The sequence below is a fragment of the Desmodus rotundus genome, chromosome 5 (assembly GCF_022682495.2).
Source record: "Desmodus rotundus isolate HL8 chromosome 5, HLdesRot8A.1, whole genome shotgun sequence".
Taxonomy (NCBI): Eukaryota; Metazoa; Chordata; class Mammalia; order Chiroptera; family Phyllostomidae; genus Desmodus; species Desmodus rotundus.
Window position 1 is genome coordinate 120,024,028 of NC_071391.1, and position 21,436 is coordinate 120,045,463.

General features: G+C 40.3%; 1 protein-coding gene across 4 annotated transcripts in view; it reads right to left on the reverse strand.

Annotated features, from left to right (window-relative positions):
• THUMPD2 (THUMP domain 2 tRNA and snRNA guanosine methyltransferase) overlaps positions 1-21,436 on the reverse strand; it is a 35,271-nt gene that overhangs the window by 6,981 nt on the left and 6,854 nt on the right. For 2 of the 4 annotated variants that reach the window (XM_053924686.1, XM_053924688.1), the window contains 7 exons: positions 21,099-21,234; positions 19,327-19,739; positions 18,283-18,360; positions 14,711-14,763; positions 10,444-10,531; positions 5,651-5,722; positions 5,064-5,178 (listed from right to left, as the gene is read on the reverse strand). In XM_053924686.1, coding sequence (XP_053780661.1) covers positions 5,064-5,178; positions 5,651-5,722; positions 10,444-10,531; positions 14,711-14,763; positions 18,283-18,360; positions 19,327-19,739; positions 21,099-21,234 — 955 coding nt within the window. The remainder of the gene's footprint in view (positions 1-5,063; positions 5,179-5,650; positions 5,723-10,443; positions 10,532-14,710; positions 14,764-18,282; positions 18,361-19,326; positions 19,740-21,098; positions 21,235-21,436) is intronic. The other 2 variants (XM_053924687.1, XM_053924689.2) reach the window with 2 other exon arrangements.

Genomic DNA, 21,436 nt, shown 5'->3' on the forward strand with positions numbered 1-21,436 from the left:
TGCATATTAAATAAAATTTAGGGTGGCTAATATTATTTCTAAGAAATTACAAGTTTCTGAAAGGCTTTTAGAATTGCTGAAGATAAATGGTACAGTAATTATATTCCATTCTTTGAAAATTGGTTTTTCAGGTATGATAAAATATGACATAAGTAAGCAGAATTTTAAATTAACCAGAAAATTCAACTCTCTAAACATATTACATGACTAGAAAATTGCCGGTACCAAGAAGAAATACATTATGTTGTCTAGAAGAACCACTTACAAAATTATATGCTATAGCTTTCATTTCTCTTTTCACAGTTATTTATAAAATTTTGCACATGCAGATTTATTTCTTTATTTTTTAAAGTATTTTTATTGATTATGCTATTACAGTTTTTCCAATTTTTCCCCTTTATCCCCCCTCCGCCCTGCTACCCCGAACCCTACAGCATTCCACCCCCCCAGTTCACGTCCATGGGTTGTACATATAAGCTCTGACTCCTCTGTTTCCTATACCATTTTTTATCTCTCCCCATCTATTTTATGCTGCTTCTTTTTTTGTGTGTGAAGCATGTTGTCGGACTCCTTCCCTACCAGCATAAGCAAGAGAGGTGGCCCCAGGCACCTCAGCGACCATGGGAAGGCTTCTGATGCCGACCCCTGGTCTTGGTCACCTTCTCCATGGGGCTCCATGGCTTGTGCTGAGAGGAGAGACAGAGGGAAGTAGGAGAAGATAACACTAGAAAGGCTGTCACCTGTCTTTAAGAGCTTATTAACAGATGAACTTTTGAGGTCACCAAGTCCAATCTCCAGTGGATGCAGGGACCCCCCTACCATATCCCCCAAAGGGTCACTGCAGCTTTGCTTGGGCAGCTCCAGTGCCAGGGAGAGCGCTAGTGCGATTCACCACTGAGCATCCCCATGCTTTGATTTTATACACGTCTTAGCATTTCTACAAAAGATTCCTAAAAGGGGACTGCTGGTCAAAGCTATGTCCATTTTGCCCTGGCTGGGTGGTTCAGTTGGTTGGAGTGTCACACCATACACCAAAGGTTGTGGGTTCACTTCCAGGTTAGCACATACCTAGGTTGCGGGTTCAATCCCAGTTGGGGCATGAACGTGAGGCAACTGATTGATGTTTCTCACACTGATGTTTCTCTCTCTCCCCCCTTCCTCTCTCTCTAAAAGCAATAAACACATCCTTGGGTGAGAATTAAAAAAAAACTATGCCCCTTTTACATGCTAATAGCTACTAACAAATTGTGCACCTGTGTGCAAAGCATGCTGCAATGCCACAGATTTACACAAAAATCAGTTCCTGGCTCAAATAAAGGGCTTTCTCATAGTTATAAATGTCCCACAACAGATCAGACCACCGGGGTCCACAGTAGCGTGTAAATGTTCCCAGACAGAATGGACGATCAGCATGCCGTTGACAGCATTACAACGTCGGGTTCGGAGTCGGAGGGGCTGACGTCTAAGGGACCTCGGGTATTCAGAAGCACTCAGGACCTCCCCAAGGTGAAGGCCTCTGCATAGTGGCTCATCTGGCCTGAGCCCTCCCACATGTGATGTTTCCCCAGTGAGCCTAGGGGAGCGGCCTGACAGCAGCCTGAGGTTGTTCTCCTGACTTACTCGTGCCCCTCTCTGAGAGTCTCCAAAAACTAACTGCTGGGCTCTCCCCGTCCTCTGCCCCCAACATGGGGATGTCCACCCTGTCACAAGTTGGTGCCACCTGGGTACTGCTGTAAGCCTCCATGGGCGGTCTCAGGAAGAACACCAGGTCTCCCACGTGTGCAACAGATCTCCTTTTGCATCTGAAGTGGGGCATAATTGTAGGCAAAAAGAACAGCCGTGGCAAGCTTCAGGTGGAGCTGTTTTTTCTCACGACTGTAGATGGACAACTGTACCAACTTCAAAGGAAGCAGCCTGGTCAGCTCCAAGCTCTCGGCCAACTTGAGGCCCCGTGCCAGGTGTGTTGGTCATGTCTGGCACAGACTGCACGGATGACAGCCGGCTGTGCCAGCAGCAGGACATCAGGTATGATGAGGTCAGGGCTGGTGTATATGATGCCACAGTGACCACCTGCACACCTTGTGCATGTTGATTACTTGTCCTCTTTTGCTGATCGGATGAAGTTACTCCAAATGTGGGAATGCACTTGAACACGGCGAACTTGTCCTTGCACAGCTGCCGCTGCAGCTTCCCTGTGGATCTGCAGAATGTGGGCAGCACGCGGCTGCTCTGGGCGCCGCCCTGCCATAGTGTCCTGTCGCTACCCGTGTTTCTCACCAAGGCCGCTGCACGTCCTCTCCAGAACCTCTGCCTGGGCTGAACCGTGGGCAGCCCTCCGTGGGCCGCCTTTAAGCTCTTGCTGTCCACTGCGACCTGTGTCAGCTGTCACACACAGCACCTCATCCTCATCCCCACAGCTGCCCCCGCAGGAAGGGACAGCATCTTCCCGCAGACAGCCACTGCCCAAGGGCACCAAGAGTAAGTACCAAATTCTGATGTGTTCTGCATGTGAAACACAAGTATGCTTTTCCAGGGCCCCTGATTTCATAGAGCCACCACAGGCAGTGGTATGGAAGTGACCAGTGGTCACAGGAAAACTGCCGTTTACTAATCTATAAAGGTGATACTAACAGGTGACAAATACTTAAGGCTTTATAAGATTTGAATGTATTTTTGAGATTTTGCTTGCTGTTTTCTTTCATAGTTATAGAATTTCTGTGAAACATGAACTTCAGAATTTAAGAGTGCACACAAAGCTTGAACAGGGGACGCTTTCCTAGAATCTCCTATCCTTCACAAGCCTGCATTTAGGTGTAGACGTCTATAAACTGCTTTCTCAAAAATTCAAAAAAATGAGCAACATCATTGGAAGAGCAGTCATTTGGCTTAAATGAAAAGCCATGCTCCCCAGGGCACCATCTGAGTGCATTTTCTTCAGCTGCACGTGCGAAGTAGCTGGCTGTGGGCTTTGGTGTCCTTAAAATAGCCGCTCCATTTTGAAGTCAGTGCTAGGTGCTTCTACAAAGAGAGCTGTTTCGTTTGGTCAGTGGTGTCATCACAGCCCTCACAGTGGATGGCAAATGTCAACAAACATTCTATTCCAGATGTGTTCATCATCAGCTTTCTTGAGAAATGACAGCTCAGTACAGCAGATCCTCGGAGGAGGTTATTTCATGTAGTGTCATTTTGTTATACAGTAGATGAGATGCTGTAGAAACCTGGCTCTTGCTTATATCAATTAGCCTGAGGTAAAATTGGTTTTATTATACATCATTTTGCTATAGTTCCAAGAGCCTATCAATGACATTAAGTGAAGCTTACTGTATTTACTTTTTCATTAAATATGCACTTAAAAAATATTGCTGCTAAATGTTACAGAATAGCAGTGTTACCAAACAATAAAAAAGTATTCATACTGTACAATAAATGACAAAGCCATTGTAGCAAAAACGCTCATCTTCCTATGGTAAGCTTCTTATCTCTTACTTCCTACACATATCCCACATAAGCCTAACTTACTGTGTCCCACACTTGCTTCCGACGCCCCACATGGGCAGCCCGGCAGCTTCATGCATCTTGCAGAATACAGCATGTGCCGCGGGACACCTGGCTGGAACACTGGGGCCAGGACGGGCATTAGAGGAACACTCACACTAATGCAAAAGCAAATGTAACCAGCCCAGCATGGGGCTACTGAAACAAGGCTAGCCTTACTCCTACAGGGTAGAAATGAATGACACCTGAGAACAAAGCAATTGTTACCGATGATCGATGTAACTCTTTCACTGGAGAAATGTATCACAGGCTATCGAATGTCTAATTGGAAGGAGTGAAAATGTCCTCCCTTTTTAACATGTGTATAGTTTTGTGATTTCAATTAAGTATACCTTTATTTCTTTTGCTCAAATTTGTAAATATTCTAGCACTCCCAATTTTATACTAAAAACTTATATATGTAGATTAAAAAAAAAGCCTAACCAATTTCTATTCATTTCCTAAGTTAGCCTTTAATATAATACCATTTGGTTCCAAATTTTCATGATGATTAAAATTTAGGAATAAATACATCAATTTCTTTAGATTTTATATTTAACATTTTTAATTTTAGAAGAAATTCGAACATATACAAAAGTAAAGAGAACAGTATCACTAACCTCCATTACCCAGTCCCAACAACTTTCAACTCATGGCCAATCTTTCTTTCCGATTTACTTTTCAGTTATAGTTTCCTTTCAATATTATTTTGTATTGGTTTAAGGTGTACAGCATAGTGGTTCAACAATCATATACTTTATAAAAAAAAACATGTAATTTCTGCATGGTAAAGAACCATCTCCTTTTACATGAGTTAAGGATCACAAAATAAAGTGAATGTTACTTTATTTTCACACAAGCACACAAAGAGAGTGAAGGCAGTGATTCCGCAGAGACGCAAGTCGTGACGGGAGTGCACCAGCGTGCTGAACGCCCCCGTGCGTACAGGTCTGTAATTCAGGTGGTGTGTTTGGTACAGGACAGTGTGCGCTCATGTGATAAACCCTCAGCGCAGCTCTAGGAAGAAGGTGTTACCTTCACACTATAGGTGAGACAGTGCAGAGAGGTCCAGGACTTTGCTGAAGGACATGCAGTTAGAAACGATGGTGGAGCCAGAATTTACCCTCAGTGTCTTTGAATCTAAAGTCCATGCCTCCACTTACTATAGTAAATAGGTGTGCCATCTGCACACCCGTCAATGCTGAACAAGGGATTCATGGGTATCAACGAAGGTAGAGCCAAATTAGTGAAGAAAATAAACACTGTGTGATCTTAAGAAGGCATGGTTTGACTTAAATGCTTAGGAAAACTATATAAATGTTGTTCCCAATCATGAATCTTTCAAAAAATAAAAAAGGTACCATTATAATATTGGAAGTAAGTACACTGAGTATTAGCCCCACCAATAGATTACAAGGTATAAACAATTCACTCTTTCTATACGGGAAGTGAGTCTTCTTTTATATTACAATTCTAAAGATATTTACATAAGTTCACTTTTCCAAAGGTGTGCACTTCCCGCATCTTACCTACGACAGAGACTTGAAGTAACGCAATCTTATCCTGCAGGCCTGCAGCTTTCAGATTGCCCTGCGCCCCTTGCAGCTGCGAGTCGCTGACGTCAGCACCCACGTAGCACGCGTCCTGTGAGGAAAGGAGTCCACATTTCAAGTATAAATAAAACCATCAGAAATTTTCTGTAGTTAAGAAATCCTACTGCCATTTTCTCAGATGATGAAAGTGCAATCAATAGGTGTGTTAATCCAGGTTGAAACAGATTCATAGGATTTCTTTAAAATGATGTTCAATAGCAAAAATTTCTGTTAAAAATTTAAAATCTGTTAAAACATTTTACAGTTACAAATGACTACAGAATTTGGGGATCAGCACAATCTGTCATGACTAATCATTGGCATTACATTGTGCTAAATTTATTAGACTATTAAAAAACATAGCAACTTAATTAACCCTTCATAAGCCATTTGACAATAGTAAATAGTGATTCATATAATTAATAATCCCCAAAAGATAATCTACTTGTAAATAATTGTTAAGTAAACATACATATACCAATTAAAGTAAATATATTTCTTAGTTTACAAAGTTGAGAACTCACCGGCCACTCTTTAGCAGCTTCCAGAAGTATTGTTCCAAGTCCGCACATTGGATCTAAAACAAGTGCACCAGCCTGGGGACAGAAATATTGATTTGGTGCTATCCAGTCTACTATACTAGGGTATTATGAAAGGAACATAAACCTTGAGGAGTCAGTATTTTAAGACTACAGGTTCCTGTTTACCCTTCAGGAATTTCAGGTAGTTAGTGCTCAAGGCAAGTATATGCTTGGCCTGTGTAAAGATCAGGCGGGACGGGGCCAAAGCACAGCGAGCGAGAGGAACGTGTGGGATGACATCAGAGAGGCAGGCGGGCAAGTCCATCAAGGCAGGCTGGTTTATGCTGCATGTAACAAGCTCCAAATCTTAGAGGTTTAAACAGCATGAAACTTCATGATACATGCCACAGTAGGGCACCTAGGGCTTTTGCTCCTTACTCTGAGTCACATTGAACACATGTCACCATTTGGTACACTGCCATCACTACGCAGAGGTGTTCAGCATGTGGTTCAGCACGTACAATTTATGCATTCTAAATTGTCATGTACAGCATGATAATATATGCATTAGGATTTAAAGGAACCATCTGCAAGTGACACATATGTTCACCAACATTTAACCGGCTAAAGCATGTCAGTCACATGACACACCCAATTACAAGGGGCCAGGAAAGTGTAATCCTGTCTGCCCCTGGGAAGAGAACAGGAAGTCTGGAGAAAAACACTAACCACTCCCATTCTGGGGGTCACGTGTCAGATCTGGTAGGTACTGTGAGGGTTCTGGTTCTATTATGAAAGAGGGGAAACTATCGGAGGGTCCTAAGCAGGGAAGTAACAAGACATTACATTCCAAAGGGATCATTCCAGATGATCTGTGAGAATAGAACAGAAGGGCAAGAGTGTTAATAGGGAGGCTACTCAGGGGATCCAGGCGATGGCTTAAATTAAGAGTGGTACTGGTGGGGGTGGTGAGAGGTGGTTGGATTCCGAATATGTTTTAAAGGTGGAGCCAACATGGTGGATTGGATATGGAGTGCTAAAGAACGGCAGCGGCCTGAGATGCATAAAGTTTCTGACCTGAGCAACTGGAGGAGGAGAGGTGCCGGTTACTGAGATGGGAAGACTTCGGGAGGAGAAGCTTCAAAGGAGACAAGAGTACAGTTCTGGACATGCTCATTTTGAGATACCTCCTGGGCCACCTGTGGAGACCAAGTGAGCCACTGGGCACAGGAGTCTGGAGTTGAGAGGACAGGTTCGGGCTACAGGTGCAAATGTGGGAGCAGTCAGTGTCAGTTTACGCAGGGTATTTAAGGCATCAGAACTGGATAAGGCATACAGAAGTGAGGGACGTCGGAACAGAAGATAGTCTATGGGTTGGACCTGGATGGTCTCGTAAGTACAGACGTTTGGTAATGACCATTCAGCCATGCGTGCCGAGAGCTGCACGTGTTCAAGTAGGAAGAGAACCCAGTGTAATGTTCCCAAAACAAAGCGGACAAAACCATTTCAAGAAGGAGGGTGCTGCTGGTGGCGAAGCGCTGACGGGCTCAGTGGGAGATGAGCGGTTTCAGTGGAGCATTGCTGACGGAAGCCTGAAGGGGGGGCGCAGGTGAGAGGAGGAGGAAGAAAGGTCGGGTGGCAAGTATGGACAGCTAGTTTCAAGAGTTTTTCTGCAAAAGGAAACAGAGAACGGGGTTCAGGAGAAGATTACTTTTTAAAGTTCCAAGATATTATAGCAAGTGTTCCTGCTGATGAGAACAGCCCAACAGCAAGTCCGTAAGTAGGTAAGAGGGACTGGAATCCAGGCCACAAGCAGTGGACTACAACCAGGGCGATTCACGTGTTGGAATGGCAATAAGGCAAGGTAAGTGGGCGCAGATTCTGGTACGCCGGCAGATTTGGTGAGGAGATCATGGTGAATATTTATGTCAAATAAGAATCAAGAGAGTTAAAAGTGTGGGCAAGGAAACGACTATAATGGTAGAAAATGAAATCCAAGCTGTGATGGAGGGATGAGGACAGGTGGTAAGTACTGGGCAGTGGTAGGGTCAAAGGCTGGAGGTCCCTAGGGGTACCGAACTGTCTTAGGGTGCTGGAGGATGTGAACGGGAAAGAGAAGGTGGTTAAGAGCAGGCTTCGTGAGAGTGAAATTTTTGGGAGGCATCCCCTTCTGAGTATGATAAGGTCCAGGATGTGCCTAAGGCAGATCATTAGAGGTAAGGAAGCCAAAACTTTGATGGGTCAGGTTATGGAGTGGACTGTGAGATCATAAAGAATTGTAACAGGAATAATGGCCTACTCTTAGAGGAATGATAGGAAGAGATCTGCATATAACTGCAATAATCTGCTGGCATGTGCTTCAAAGGCATTGAGAGGTTTTGGGCAGAAGGAACAATGAGGGGTGAACAGGACACGTACCCCACCTCCAGGCCCAGTGGTCCCTTGATTTGTCCATAGAGGAAGCAGAGTGCTCAGTGGACAGTCAGGTTTCCCTCTGCCAGAGGGTACCTAGTGGAAAGGACCAAAATGTCCAGAGAGAGAGAGAGAGAGAGAGAGAGAGAGAGAGAGAGACAGAGAGAGAGAGAGAGAGAGAGAGGGAGGGAGGAGGGGGTTGGGGGAATTTCAGAAGCAGGAAAGAGACTACTTAGGTTAAAGTCTCTAATGCAAAGCAGTTGAGGTAATAATAATTAAATAATGAGAAAAAGTGGCTGAGCTAGAGAAATAATAATAAAAATTTTACAATCATTACAGATTCCAAATAATTATTATAACTATAATTATTACTATAGCAGTAGTTAATATACATTTTCTATGTCAGGCACTGTTCTAATCACTTGACAAATGCTAATTCATTAGATTCTCACATGACCTTATGAAATTATCCTTTTCATCTTGCAATGAGAAACTGAGGCACGAAGATGTTAAGTGTCTTGCCCAAAGTTTCCCAGTCAGCGAGCGGTGGAGCAGAATTATAATCCAGGCAGTCAGACTCCTGCGTTATGAGCAGAACAGAAAAGACACACAAGCATATTCTGGCAACAATCCTGACCCTTATTGGACTAAAGACAGAAGTCTTACCAGTTTCTGAGCAGAACGAACACGGTGGCGATAAAGGAAAAGACAATCACTCTGGCACAGAAGACTCGGCTCTAACACCGGAAGCAAAAAGACAACGGGACAGACGGCACAAACCGACAGCTGAGAGAAAAGAACCGCAACTCAAGCTGAGATGGACACTCCAGGATGGAAGGAAGAGACGGGAGGGTCACAGAAACTCAGATAGCTTATTACTACAATACCACGTGTGAGGACAGTACTCACGGGAAGACCGTAACCCAGCAGTAAGGAGACCAGAGCAGGGAGCCCGCCCGGGGAGAGGCGACGTGACGGCCCGTGGTGAGGACTGACACCCTCTGCAGTATGCCGTTGTGCGCCTGCCCAGGAACCTGTGTGTTGCTCCCAATTCTACCAAGGAGTAGGGGCAGGCTGGTAGTATCAGTGCTAAATAAGAACTTTGGAAACAGACAAGATACACTTTCAGGGAAATCTGATACATGATCAATGATTTAGGCTAATCTAGTAGTTGGGGGTCGGGAGTGAAAGAAGATACAATGTTTCTAAGGTCTCACTGTAGGAGGAGTAAGGGTGGGTGAGGAGGACAGGAAACAGAACCTAGAGGTCTCCTCTCATGATCGGGAAGAAGGGGAAGATGAGAGTGTCTGGGTATAAACACTGTCTTGTCAGAGGAAGAAGTAGATCTCTTGTAAAATAACAGTGCAGTCCTGTGTGTTTAATTGAGAGAGCTGGGAAAGGGAACCGTTCATGGGCTAGAACAATAAGGTACAATCTCCAACCTCAGGGAGAAAAATGAAATGGCTGCAAAGTAACTTGGTCAGGCTAGCAGAAATGAAAAGAGTAAACTGTAAGAAGTGGGGAACAGAGTAAAACAGGAGAAACACAGCCAGGTGAGTGTCACAGTACTGAACTCTTTCTCCGAAAGCCCGAGGCCATCAGAGCGGGACACAAACGGAGCCGTGTGCGCGTCAGAGAGCACGCAAAACACAAAGTTGACAATAAGGGAGGGTCCAGAAATACCAGGCCAATGCGAAGAAAAAGAAAGGAGTGAAAACAGTAATAACACAGGGTGACATTTAGGTTTCAATGCACTACTCCAGATAAAGAGAACGTATGTAATAACGGAAGGCACAACCCACGATGAAGCAGTAGCAGACACGTGTGTGTACGTAGCAACCCACAGAGCGGCCGAATAAGGCAGCCAATAAAAATCCAAAAGCTTAAAAAGTGTCAATGATATTTCAAATGCCTTTCAAAATTAAGCAGATAGTAAAACAGTAAGCAAAGATACAGAGGACACTGATTACAAAATACAATTTCTTTCTTATGCCCATGGAACATTTCCAAAAAATGATCGAGATCTTGGTCACAGGAAAAAAGTTAAATTTTAAGAAGCAGGGGTTTTACAACCCATGTGACTGCGACCCCAAAAGTCAGAAAGAATAAAATGTGGCTATCCTTTTAGCTTTTTCATAGGCAAAATACTCTCAGAAGTTCAACAATATATAAAAACATCACCGCAGAACTTCCTAAGGGTGATGGCAACCACAAAAACAGCAACAAAAAACAGCAACAAAAAACAGCAAGAGAACATGATAAAAGAAAAAGAGAAAAGGAAAAAAAAGCAAGCAACCAAGATGCCCATAAGTAAGAGACTGTGTCAGTTAATTATGGAAAGGACCTCACTATCATAATAATAAGAATAGGAACATTTTCCTTACCTTAATTTCAGCGACGGAGGCCATCGCCCAGGCCACGGTAGACCGCAGCCCCGCCGTCCTGATGTACGCCCGGCTGGCCAAGGGAGCCCTGCAAGGAAAGAAGGACCTGAGGACATATCCACTAGTGCTGTGCGTTAGAGAAGAACCCGACAGAGATAAAAACGAGTAACCTGCCCATGTCTGAGAATCACCTTATCATGTTCATACGACACACACTGAAGTATTCCCTAAGTTGGGGAGTGTTTAACCTTATTACAAAAATACCTTCTGAACTTGGCACCTTGTTTAATCAGGTGGTGCGGTGCTTTAGAAAGGTAAAATTTTTAAATGATGGAAATTTAAACCCTTCTGTGTTTAACTTATAAAGTTTAATAACACATGAGGGAAATTTTAAACAAGTGTTTAAATACTTCCCTGTTTTCCCACATGCAAGTGACCCTTTGTTTGCTGATCTGGAGTCATCAAGAAGAATATGCTGTTTTGTGACGAAGATGTAGTATAGGAGGAAGGACTGGATGGATGCTAACCCTTGAAATATGTTTTCTGTAAAAAGGCCCTTGTGTAAATATGCTGCTTGCTCATTTGCACCTTTCTGCAAAGATGGACGGAGCACGACATCGCACCGAAGCAGACGTCTCCCAAATGCGTTCTCTGGTCTGCTTCACGGATGCCTTCGCGCTTCACCCTCTACCTCATCAGTGCTACTATCAGTGGTTCCAGATTTGGGAGAAAATTTTAAATATGATTTCTATGTGTCTACTGCAATGAATGAGCATTACCTTAGAAATCTCAATGCACTTTTCTATTTCATTTACACAATTTGTTGCTAAGATATGAAGGCATGATTTCAAAAATCACTGCTTGATTGTTTTGGGGGTAGGCTTGTTTCAAACCCACTAAGAGGGCTCCTCTCTGGATATTCAGAGTCACAGTGTTCTCCAAACCCCATCGCTTTCCTCATTTTGTTTCTGATCTTTGACTTTAAGTTACCCTGTTTTTTTGTGTATTTATTTTAAGCCTCTTAAAATCTTACAATTAGATGAAGTATCCCTTTCAAATAAAACAGTATAATTGTATATTTACTGCTACAATGAGGAAGCTTTGCATGGTAAACCCATGGGAGTTTGATTTTTTAAAGGTTTTTCAAAAAATAACTCACATTGCTGCCCTGGCCAGGTGGCTCGGTTGCTTGGAGTGACGTCCCATACACCAAAAAGTTACGGGTTCCACTCCAGGTCAGGGCACATGCCTAGGCTGCGGGTTTGATCCCCAGCTGGCCTAGGCTGCGGGTTTGATCCCCAGCTGGGTAGTGTACTGGAGGCAACTGATCGATGTTTCTCTCCCTTCCTCCCTATCTAAATCAGTAAGAAAAAAACACATCCTCAGGCTAGGATTAAAAAATAAAAATAATTCATATTCAGACAGTACTATATTCATAGATTTAGAATCTGGGATATAAACTTTGCAGGTGGAATGACTAGAAATATTTTGATCAGTGAGTTTTGATACTACAGGCTAGTCTTGGCAACTGTCTTGCTATGAGACACATTAGTTAAAACCAGAATTGAGATTATTTCTCACTCTAGGCACTGAAATAGGCATGGAAAACTGTCTTTGTCCATATATTGCTAAGTGCCTCTTTGAGTATCAGGGGTTTATATAGATAAACTTTGAAAATTTTGACAATTATATGTATATTTTTACCAATAGAGGTTTTATTTATGGAAGCCAACCCTGTTAGCATGTGACTAAAGTGAATGTGTTCTTATTTTTCATAAACCTGGACAAATTTTCTGCTTTTACTTCAACAAAAGGGCCCATTTATCAATCTACTAAAATTATTTAGGAGAAGAATTTTTTCAGAAATATACTCCTTGAGCCCTGGCTGGTGTGGCTCAGTGGATTGAGCGCAGGACTGTGAACCAAAGGGTCACAGGTTCGATTCCAGGCTGGGCTCATGCCTGGGTTGCGGGCCAGGTCCCCAGTATGGGGTGTGTGAGAGGCAACCACACATTGATGTTTCTCTCCGTCTCTCCCTTCCTTCCCCTCTCTGTAAAAATAAATAAATAAAACCTTAAAAAAAAGAAAGTCCTTGAAAATAAAAATATTTCTCTACTTTCATAGAATCTGGCTAATGTGTTTTAATCAGATTTTGAGTTGACTTTTACATAATATGAAAATAAATGTGGTTTTGATCCTTTTCCCACATACATGCATCTCTTTTCTATTCCCGTACATACCATCTATTATCAAGACGAAGACACTCATCGACATTTCTAGCTGAGACTTGTCACCTGAATCCAAGATCTCTATTTTTATTTATTTATTTTTAAAGATTTTATTTATTTTTAGAGAGAGGGGAAGGGACGGAGAAAGAGAGGAAGAGAAACATCAATGTGTGGTTGCCTTTCATGTGCCCCCTACTGGGGACCTGACCTGCAACCCAAGCATGTGCCTTGACTGGGAATCAAACCCGTGACCCTTTGGCTCAGTCCGGTGCTCAGTCCACTGAGCCTCACCAGTCAGGGTGAAATTTTTATTTTTTAGTGTGTCTTTTCACACTTTTTACCTACCTGGACTATTGCAAATTCAACTGGTGTACTCTGAGCATACCCCTTTCACTGTATTTCATATGTCGATACTTTTCTTCACTTTTTGGGCCACTTTCCATCTATATATGGGGTACCCTAATCTACATGTCCAGCCTAGACTTGTCACCTGAACTCCTGAGCTAGGACTTGAAGTATCTACTCAGACACTGTTCACTGAACACACTCTTCCCCACATTTCCTGTCTCAGTGGGTGACCCCAATACCTACTAGTTGTCCCGACGCCCAAATCCGGTATCTGACATTTACTCTGGACTCCTTGACTTTTTATCGAGGCCCTGGCCTCCTTTTTGTTATCCCCTACTTTGCCTCACAGTCCAGCTCTTCATCATTCATTGCCTGAACTATTGTAAGAGTTTAAACCTCCCTTTTCTTTTTATTTCCCTTTCATTTAAAGATATCATTTCCTTGCTAATATCTCAGAAATCACATATTTGATCCCATCACTCTGCTGCTTCAAATCCTTACTGCATTTGAATAAAATCCAAGTTGTTCAGCACAGCTTACAAGACACTTCACGACTTGTTTCCAATTGTTCAGTCTCATTTTCTGCCACTCTGTGTGTTCCGTGTCCCGTCTACACTGAAACCGCTTGCTGTCCCTACGTAAATCGAGCTTTCTCATTCCTGCACGCCTCTGCACATGCAAATCCTTGCTTGTAAGGCCCTCTCCTCCTCTTGTCCATTTGAGGCACCCTTCCACTTACCCTCAGTGTAAGTGATACTCCTCCCTTCTCCATCTAAGTGATTCATTAAGGGATTCTCCTCCATGTTCTTGTGCTTACCACCCTCCACCAGAGATAGGTCCCCTCTTCTGACTCTAGCCAAGCAATGATTGCCTATCTGTTCCACCACCAAACTGAATTCCTTGAATTTAACAACCATCTTCCTTACCTTCAATGTCTAGCGTAATGTTTAGCATATACTAAGTATTCATTAAGTGTTTCAACAGAAATTAATTGAATAGATTAATCTTAGTCTAATAAATGTTTCTCCTTTTCCTCCCTAGTTGCTGATCAGTTTCAGAAATAAAGCAGTTGAAATTTATTCAACACTTACTGTATCCTAGAAATAGTACCAAGCATTTTCATGTAGGTTATCTCATGTAAGCCCACCCACAAAGCAATCAAGAAGGTAGCATTATTATCCTGATTGTGTAGTGGAGAAATATGATAATCTGCCAAAACTTGCAGTTAATCTGTTCAGAGGCAGAACTGAAGCCCACAGTTCTTATCCACTATGCTGTATGTGTATAGTGTGGCAGAGCTGTACACAGTTAATGTTCAAGATGAATTTTAAGAATTATGCCGTATTTTCTACTTTAAAATTCCAAGATGCCAACACACTAAAAATTTCAGCTTAAATATGGGGTGGTGAAAATCACTTAATAAGAGAAATAATTAGATATAATTTTAAGTACGAATCATAGAATCAGTGAATTACTGTGATAAAAGCTTTCATAGCTTTAACTGGTCAGGTCAAATCATACCCACTAAGCTTCATGAAAACGCTTTACTGGTTAAAGTGAAGAACTCGAATGCTTTGCCTTTAGCCCCCTCTGTCATATCAATGTTTCACCCTGGAAATGAAGAGCATAAAGTTCTTACTTTTACAAGCTCTCCTGAGGGACGAACCTGAAGCTTGGAATATAATATATACCTGAACACAGGAATTCCCATGACAGAGTAAATGTCACTTAGATGTATAAAGATCTGAAAGAACAAATACGTAAGTCAGAATGGAACAGGAAATGCATCACCAAAATACTGATAAGTTGAAAACTTCCATTTTGAACCAAACAAGGCCTTATGTGATATATATGGAAAAATGCTCCATAATGTTTTTCTTGAGATGAGGTGGAGTAAGTTTTAAGTACATTTCATAGAAAAATTTGAGGTTAATTTGGTATACAAATTATATGGAGATTCACGTTATGAAGAACTCAATATTAACTTTCTTCCCAAAGATTCTCTGAATTATCATAACTGGATCAGACTTTTCAGCATTGGGATTAGGGAAGACTTCCTAAATCCCCCCTAATTTTAACCTCAAATAAGAGTTGAGGCCACACAGGCCTATCAGAGGTTACATATTTTTGGTGTAACAGAAAACTCTCTTCAGGTCAGATATATTATAGCAAGGGTGACCTTCTCTCTCTACTGTCTTAGGTGAGCTTCCTCCTCTCTATTATCTTTATTATCATAAAGAGGATTTGAATGTCTCATTATAAATAGTAGCCCAAAATTATAAAAGTCAGAATCTCACTTTTGTAGTCTGATGAAGTTTATGGAATATTCTAATTCTGTTGTTTGAACTCAGGAGCACTTGAACCCCAATGCTTTCACCCCAAGGTTTTTTTCATATATGCAGTTTAATCAGGATTATTCCAACACTCATAAATTTTCATCAAGAAAAGTGATCTGGAATGAACTCCTTTTAGTCAATTTAATTCCTTGATCACCAGAGGTAAAGTTTCCAATTTTTTACATTATTCAACATCAGCAAAATTCTTTATTGGGATTAATTCTCTATTTAAAATTTATATTAAAGATATGATACACTGATATTTTTATATATCAAATGTTATTAATAATAGCTTCTTCCCCTATGAATTTTTCTGTTATTTTGCAGAACAAAATTTGTTAAGACTTGATTTTTCTGTCAATTTTGGTCACAAATTTTACTGTGTGATTTTAATTATTATTTTTTAATGGTGAGTTGTTTAATATTTTTAAAGTATATTTTATTGATTATGCTATTACAGTCGTCCCATTCCCCCCCTTTATTCCCCTCCATCCTGTACACCCTCTCCCACCAGCATCCCCCCCCAACCTCTTAGTTCATGTCCTTGGGTCATACATACAAGTTCTTTGGCTTCTCCATTTCCTATACTATTCTTAACCTCCCCCTATTTTGTACCTACCATTTTTGCTTCTTATTCCCTGTACCTTTTCCCCCATTCTCCCCCTTCCCCTTCCTCACTGATAACCCTCCATGTGATCTCTATTTCTGTGATTCTGTCCCTGTTCTAGTTGTTTGCTTTGTTTTTTGTTTTTTTAGGTTCGGTTGTTGATCGTTGTGAGTTTGTTGTCATTTTACTCTTCATATTTTTGATCTTCTTTTTCCTAAATATGTCCCTTTAACATTTCATATAATAAGGGCGTGGTGATGATGAACTCCTTTAACTTGACCTTATCTGGGAAGCACTTTATCTGCCCTTCCATTCTAAATGATAGCTTTGCTGGATAGAGTAGGTTCTTGCCTTTCACGACTTCGAATACTTCTTTCTAGCCCGTTCTTGCCTATAAGGTTTCTTTTGAGAAATCAACTGAGAGTCTTATGGAAACTCCTTTGTAGGTAAGTGTCTCTTTTCTCTTGCTTCTTTTAAGATTCTTTCCTTACCTTTGATCTTGAGTAATGTAATTATGATGTGCCTTGGTGTGTGCTTCCTCAGGTCCAACTTTTTTGGGACTCTCTGAGCTTCCTGGACTTCCTGAAAGTCTATTTTCTTTGCCAGATTGGGGAAGTTCTTCATTATTTTTTCAAGTAAGTTTTCAATTTCTTGCTCTTCCTCTTCCCCTTCTGGCACTCCTATGATTCGGATGTTGGAATGTTTAAAGTTGTCCTGGAAGTTCCAAAACCTCTCCTCATTTTTTTGAATTCTTGTTTATTCATTCTGTTCTGGTTGAATGTTTATTTCTTCCAAAACATTGATTTGAGTCCTGGTTTTCTTCCCTTCACTGTTGGTTCCTTGTTCATTTTCCTTTATTTCACTTTTCATACCTTTCCTTTTTTCCTCTATTTTTCGACTGTACTCAACTATTTCTGTGAGCATCCTGATTACCAGTGTTTTGAACTGTGCATTTGATAGGTTGTGTGTCTCTTCATCGCTTAGTTGTATTTTTTTCTGGAGCTTTGATCTGTTCTTTCATTTGGGTCATTGTGTGTGTGTGTGTGTGTGTTGGTGTACCTGTTACGTAGTAAGAGGCAGAACCTCAGGTATTCGCCAGGATGGGTCAACACACATCGATGAGTTATGGCGCTGTACGTGGGGTCCTCTTCACCCCGGCTGCCCATCTCCATCTCTCCTACTGGTCTGGATGAATGTTTCTTCTTTAACTTCTTAGTTGTCGGACTTCCATACAGTTTGATTTTTTGGCAGTTCTGGTTGTTTTTTGTTTTTAAATTATTTGTAGTCCTTCTTTTGGTTGTGCGAGGAGGCACAGTGTATCTACCTACCCCTCCATCTTCGCTTAAAGTCCTCTGATTTTAGTGTTGCCCATTTTGTTTTGTGTTGATCACTTCTACCAATAATAGCTAACATTAATTGCATTAAGTGGCTGATAGGAATTAAGTTAGCTGTATTTATTTCTGAGCTAAACTATGGAAAACTGTGATCCTGGGACAGGGAGATAATTAAAGGGAGATGAAGAGGAGGAAACCAGGGAGCAGAAGGGGGAGGTGAAAGGAAGACACCCTATGTCAAAACATTCTTGAGGTCAAAGTAACTTGCATGACAGGAACAAAAGATATACACCAGGCATTACTTTTTAAAAGTGAAAAATATCACATAAAGAATTAAAAAATAAAATAACACTAAATGTTCTGATTTGGCCAGCAATTACTCCATTTAAAGCTATATAACAATAAATTAATGAATTATGAAAATAACTAAACTACCTATTCAAAGTTATGAGATGGTTCTTAAAAAACAGAGAAGAATATTTTTGGTACCCAGCATTCATTTTCCCATATGTTGTGTTTTATTCCAATTAAAAATAGTGTAACCTCATTAATTTTAAAAAACAGAGAAAAAGAAAAATATATCCTACAACCCTAACAAAACCACTTTTAACACATTATTGAATTCTGTGCACCCTTTTTGTTTTCTATGTTTTTAAAACATTTGCTAGAATCTTTTATTATAGAGATTTGTTATGTACTACAATGATTGTAGAGAGCATCTCCGCAACCTTATAATAACTGCTTTTTAGCTCAACTGTGACAAAACAATTCCATTCCAAAACATTTTATTTGGATAAGACATTTTCACACTGAAAACTACTAGCAAAATTATCTGCACTGTTCTGTTACAGAAAAACAGACTGCTGGATCCATGTAGACAGGCTTTTTGAAACTCTAAAGCAAAACTGAAAAGTACAGTAGATTAGTTGACATTGTCTTTAAAGAATTAGGTTATAAGCATTCAAAATAAAATGAACATTCATTACCTCTACATTCGGATCCCTCAAATCTGCTTTCCATCCAAACTGTTTCATGAGAGCAATTCCAATTATTCTTCCTACCTCCTGGAAAAGCAGCAAGTTATAGAAAAGATAAGAATATTATAAATAAAAATTTAAGCTTAAATATAAGTGGAAACTAACAGAGCTAGTAGGAAACCAAGTCTGATTATGTGATGGGGATTTAAAATTACAGTATTATAATATTATACTACAAAACTTTCTATTCAAGGCAATAAGGCTGCATTTTGCCTTTTTTACCCCCTCGCCCCCACCCTCCAAACATTCTATGGCATTAACATCTACTCATGTGTAACCTCTATTTTTGTAATTTTTAGAGATATGAAATAACCAGATTGTGACCTGGTAAATAAAGCCATGCTGGGTTTTAGGAAATGGATGCAAGCTGGAAAAGATGAACTGTTTTACTTACTCCAAGCCTATATGCTTTAAAATGACCAGATCAGTAGAATTAGCCTCAAACTTTAGGGTTTGATTTTAAAGTTGTCCAAAGAACCCCCACACATACACTCTTTATATCACTGACCTTTGTAGGGGTCAACTGATAACAGTTTATTGAAGGAACCTGCTTGTAGTGCTCACCCTCCCCTAGATGGTTGAGACCTTGAGTGTATTTATATATTTGCAGTCTGGGTTCTAGTGACAACCACACACGGGGCCTGGTGCAGAGTCTTCACTCAATACACACAGAACTGAACTCGGGAGAACCCAGAAAGCTTTGGACCATGTCAGGATTTCTAAATGCGAGAGACACCTGTAAGTTTAAGAAAACTTTTGGGGAGAAAGTAAAAGGAGATAAGTACACGGAATGGCATACTATTCCCATTAAGCATCTGACGTAAAGTTAAAATGGAAAATGCATTTTTAAAGAGATTTAATTATATGATATTAGGCCTGGTTATCTGCCTGAGCCTTATTATTTATTCTGTGAAAGGTTCGGATCTCATTTTAAATCTAAAGAGTAGTTAATTGTTTTTAGGAAGTGAAAGCCCACTTCGGAGGGGAGCGTACCTGTGCAGAAAAGGCTTTTGCCAAGGCTCCTCTGCAGCGACAGGACACTCTGAAAGTCAAGCCGTTCTGGCCGGGGGTGCCAGCTGCTTCCGCTGCTTCACCCTGACGTTCGTCTAGCTGCGATTTTTCTCTGTTGGTGAGAAATCCTCCTTGTTCCAGCGTTTCCTCTTCTACGTGTTTTTCCAGCTGGCATTCCCTATTCTCTTGTGTCTTTTGCATTTGTTCTGCTTTTAATTTCTTAGTGATAATGGTGTCATTTTCTCCCAGTTTTCTTTTTAGTAGGTTAGCATCTCTTTGAGGAAGTCTTTTCTTTTTTGCATCAAGTTCAAGAAGATCTTTCCAAATTGAAATGACATTCAACCAACTTTCAGGATCATCGTTTACAAGTCTTTGCATTTCATTATATATTTTTCCTAAATAAATAAAATCTCAGTTCATCTTATATTGAAACTTTAAAGACAGTCTATTACATTCATCACCCCAAAATTCCATTATCTTTATTTTTATAAAATAAGTTTTTTTAAACTAATATATGAAGAATTACTTCACTTTCATCTGAAATTTATATCATTCAATACAAGAATAATGTGCAAAATAAGGTTCATTCTTATATTCCATACTAAATATCAAAACTACTTTAAAATTCTTATAGGATTATCATATGCTTTAGCAAGATCATTTGTCCTATGATAATATGTGCATCTCTTCAACATATGCCTAGACCTAGAGTGTGTATCAATCTCTGAAATAATGCTGATCTTGCCTATAAAATTCAGTTGAAAAAAAATAAATTACAAAACACAGATCTCAGAAACAGAGCAACTGAATTTTGAGACTATTTTAGACCATACCGTACTAGTGCACACCGTGAGAGGAGCTTCCATAAAGTAACACCTTAGGTACAGAACCCATTCATAACTTAGGGCCTGCCAGCATAGTTAACATAATGTAATCTTTTCTGGAGGAACAAGGGTTATCAAGAAGACCCAAGAGTAATTACGCTATATTTCTCTAATAACGTGTATGGAATATTGGAATGAAATTATATTGACCCCACAGTATAATGTCTTAGTATTTGTTTTAAAATAATTGTTTCTGCCTTGTCTTGATTTCTTGCCTTTTGTAACTTTCTTGATACAATTTATTATAGACTACATGCTCACATGATCTCTTGTGGGGAATCAGCAATCAAAATGAAGCTAAGGCAATGTTTAATCCAGCAGTGTCTGGAATTTGTTGCTTTTATCAAGATCCTTAAATTATTTCAGCCACATATTTATAAAAACAGAAAATCTCTTAAGCCCCCTTTAACTCTAATGCTTTATAAAAGGTTAAAAGTTTATTCAAACATTTAAGGTCCCTGATATAGGCAATTTTACTACACAGCATTTTTCCATTTATATCACTCACTAGTTAAATTTACAAGGTGACAGTTTCAACCAATTTATCGAGACAATACATTTTGGGTTATGACATGTCCCCCATCTCGATAAATGCAACTGACCGTCCATATCTGTAGAGAAGGTGTCTGGTCAGAATTCTCAAAATGAAGGTGACTTAGGGAGCCTCAGGAAGTTAGGCAGCGTATTGCGAAGAGAGGAGACACAGTCAGGTGATGACATTCAGAAAATATAGAAAAGTATACAACTAATGGTCCCACAGGTAGGAATGAATCTTACAGATGTCAAAGGGCTACTTATTAATTATCAAGCAGAAAACTCTGGAGCACAATATATCGTGTGGATAAAAGCAACAGGTATAATATACTGTACCTTTATTTACAGAAGAAACATTAAACGGAAACTGCCTTTTGATCAGTAAAAATAATCTTTCTGCAGATTTTAATTTTTTCAGCATATTCAAGTCAGAGCAGGTGGTAAAAAAAACTTTTCCTGAAACATATTCAACCTAGAGACAGAAAAATAGATATTAATGTAGTTTAATGTAGAATAAGAACCATTTCCCTTTTCCCCCTTAATGAATTCAAACATAGCATCTAGATTAATAATAAAAACGACCATTTCTGAAGTATCTAAGTATTTGTCAGACACTACACTAGGCATTCTGAATACATTTTTTGCCCCTCATCTTTATAACAACTCTCTCAGGT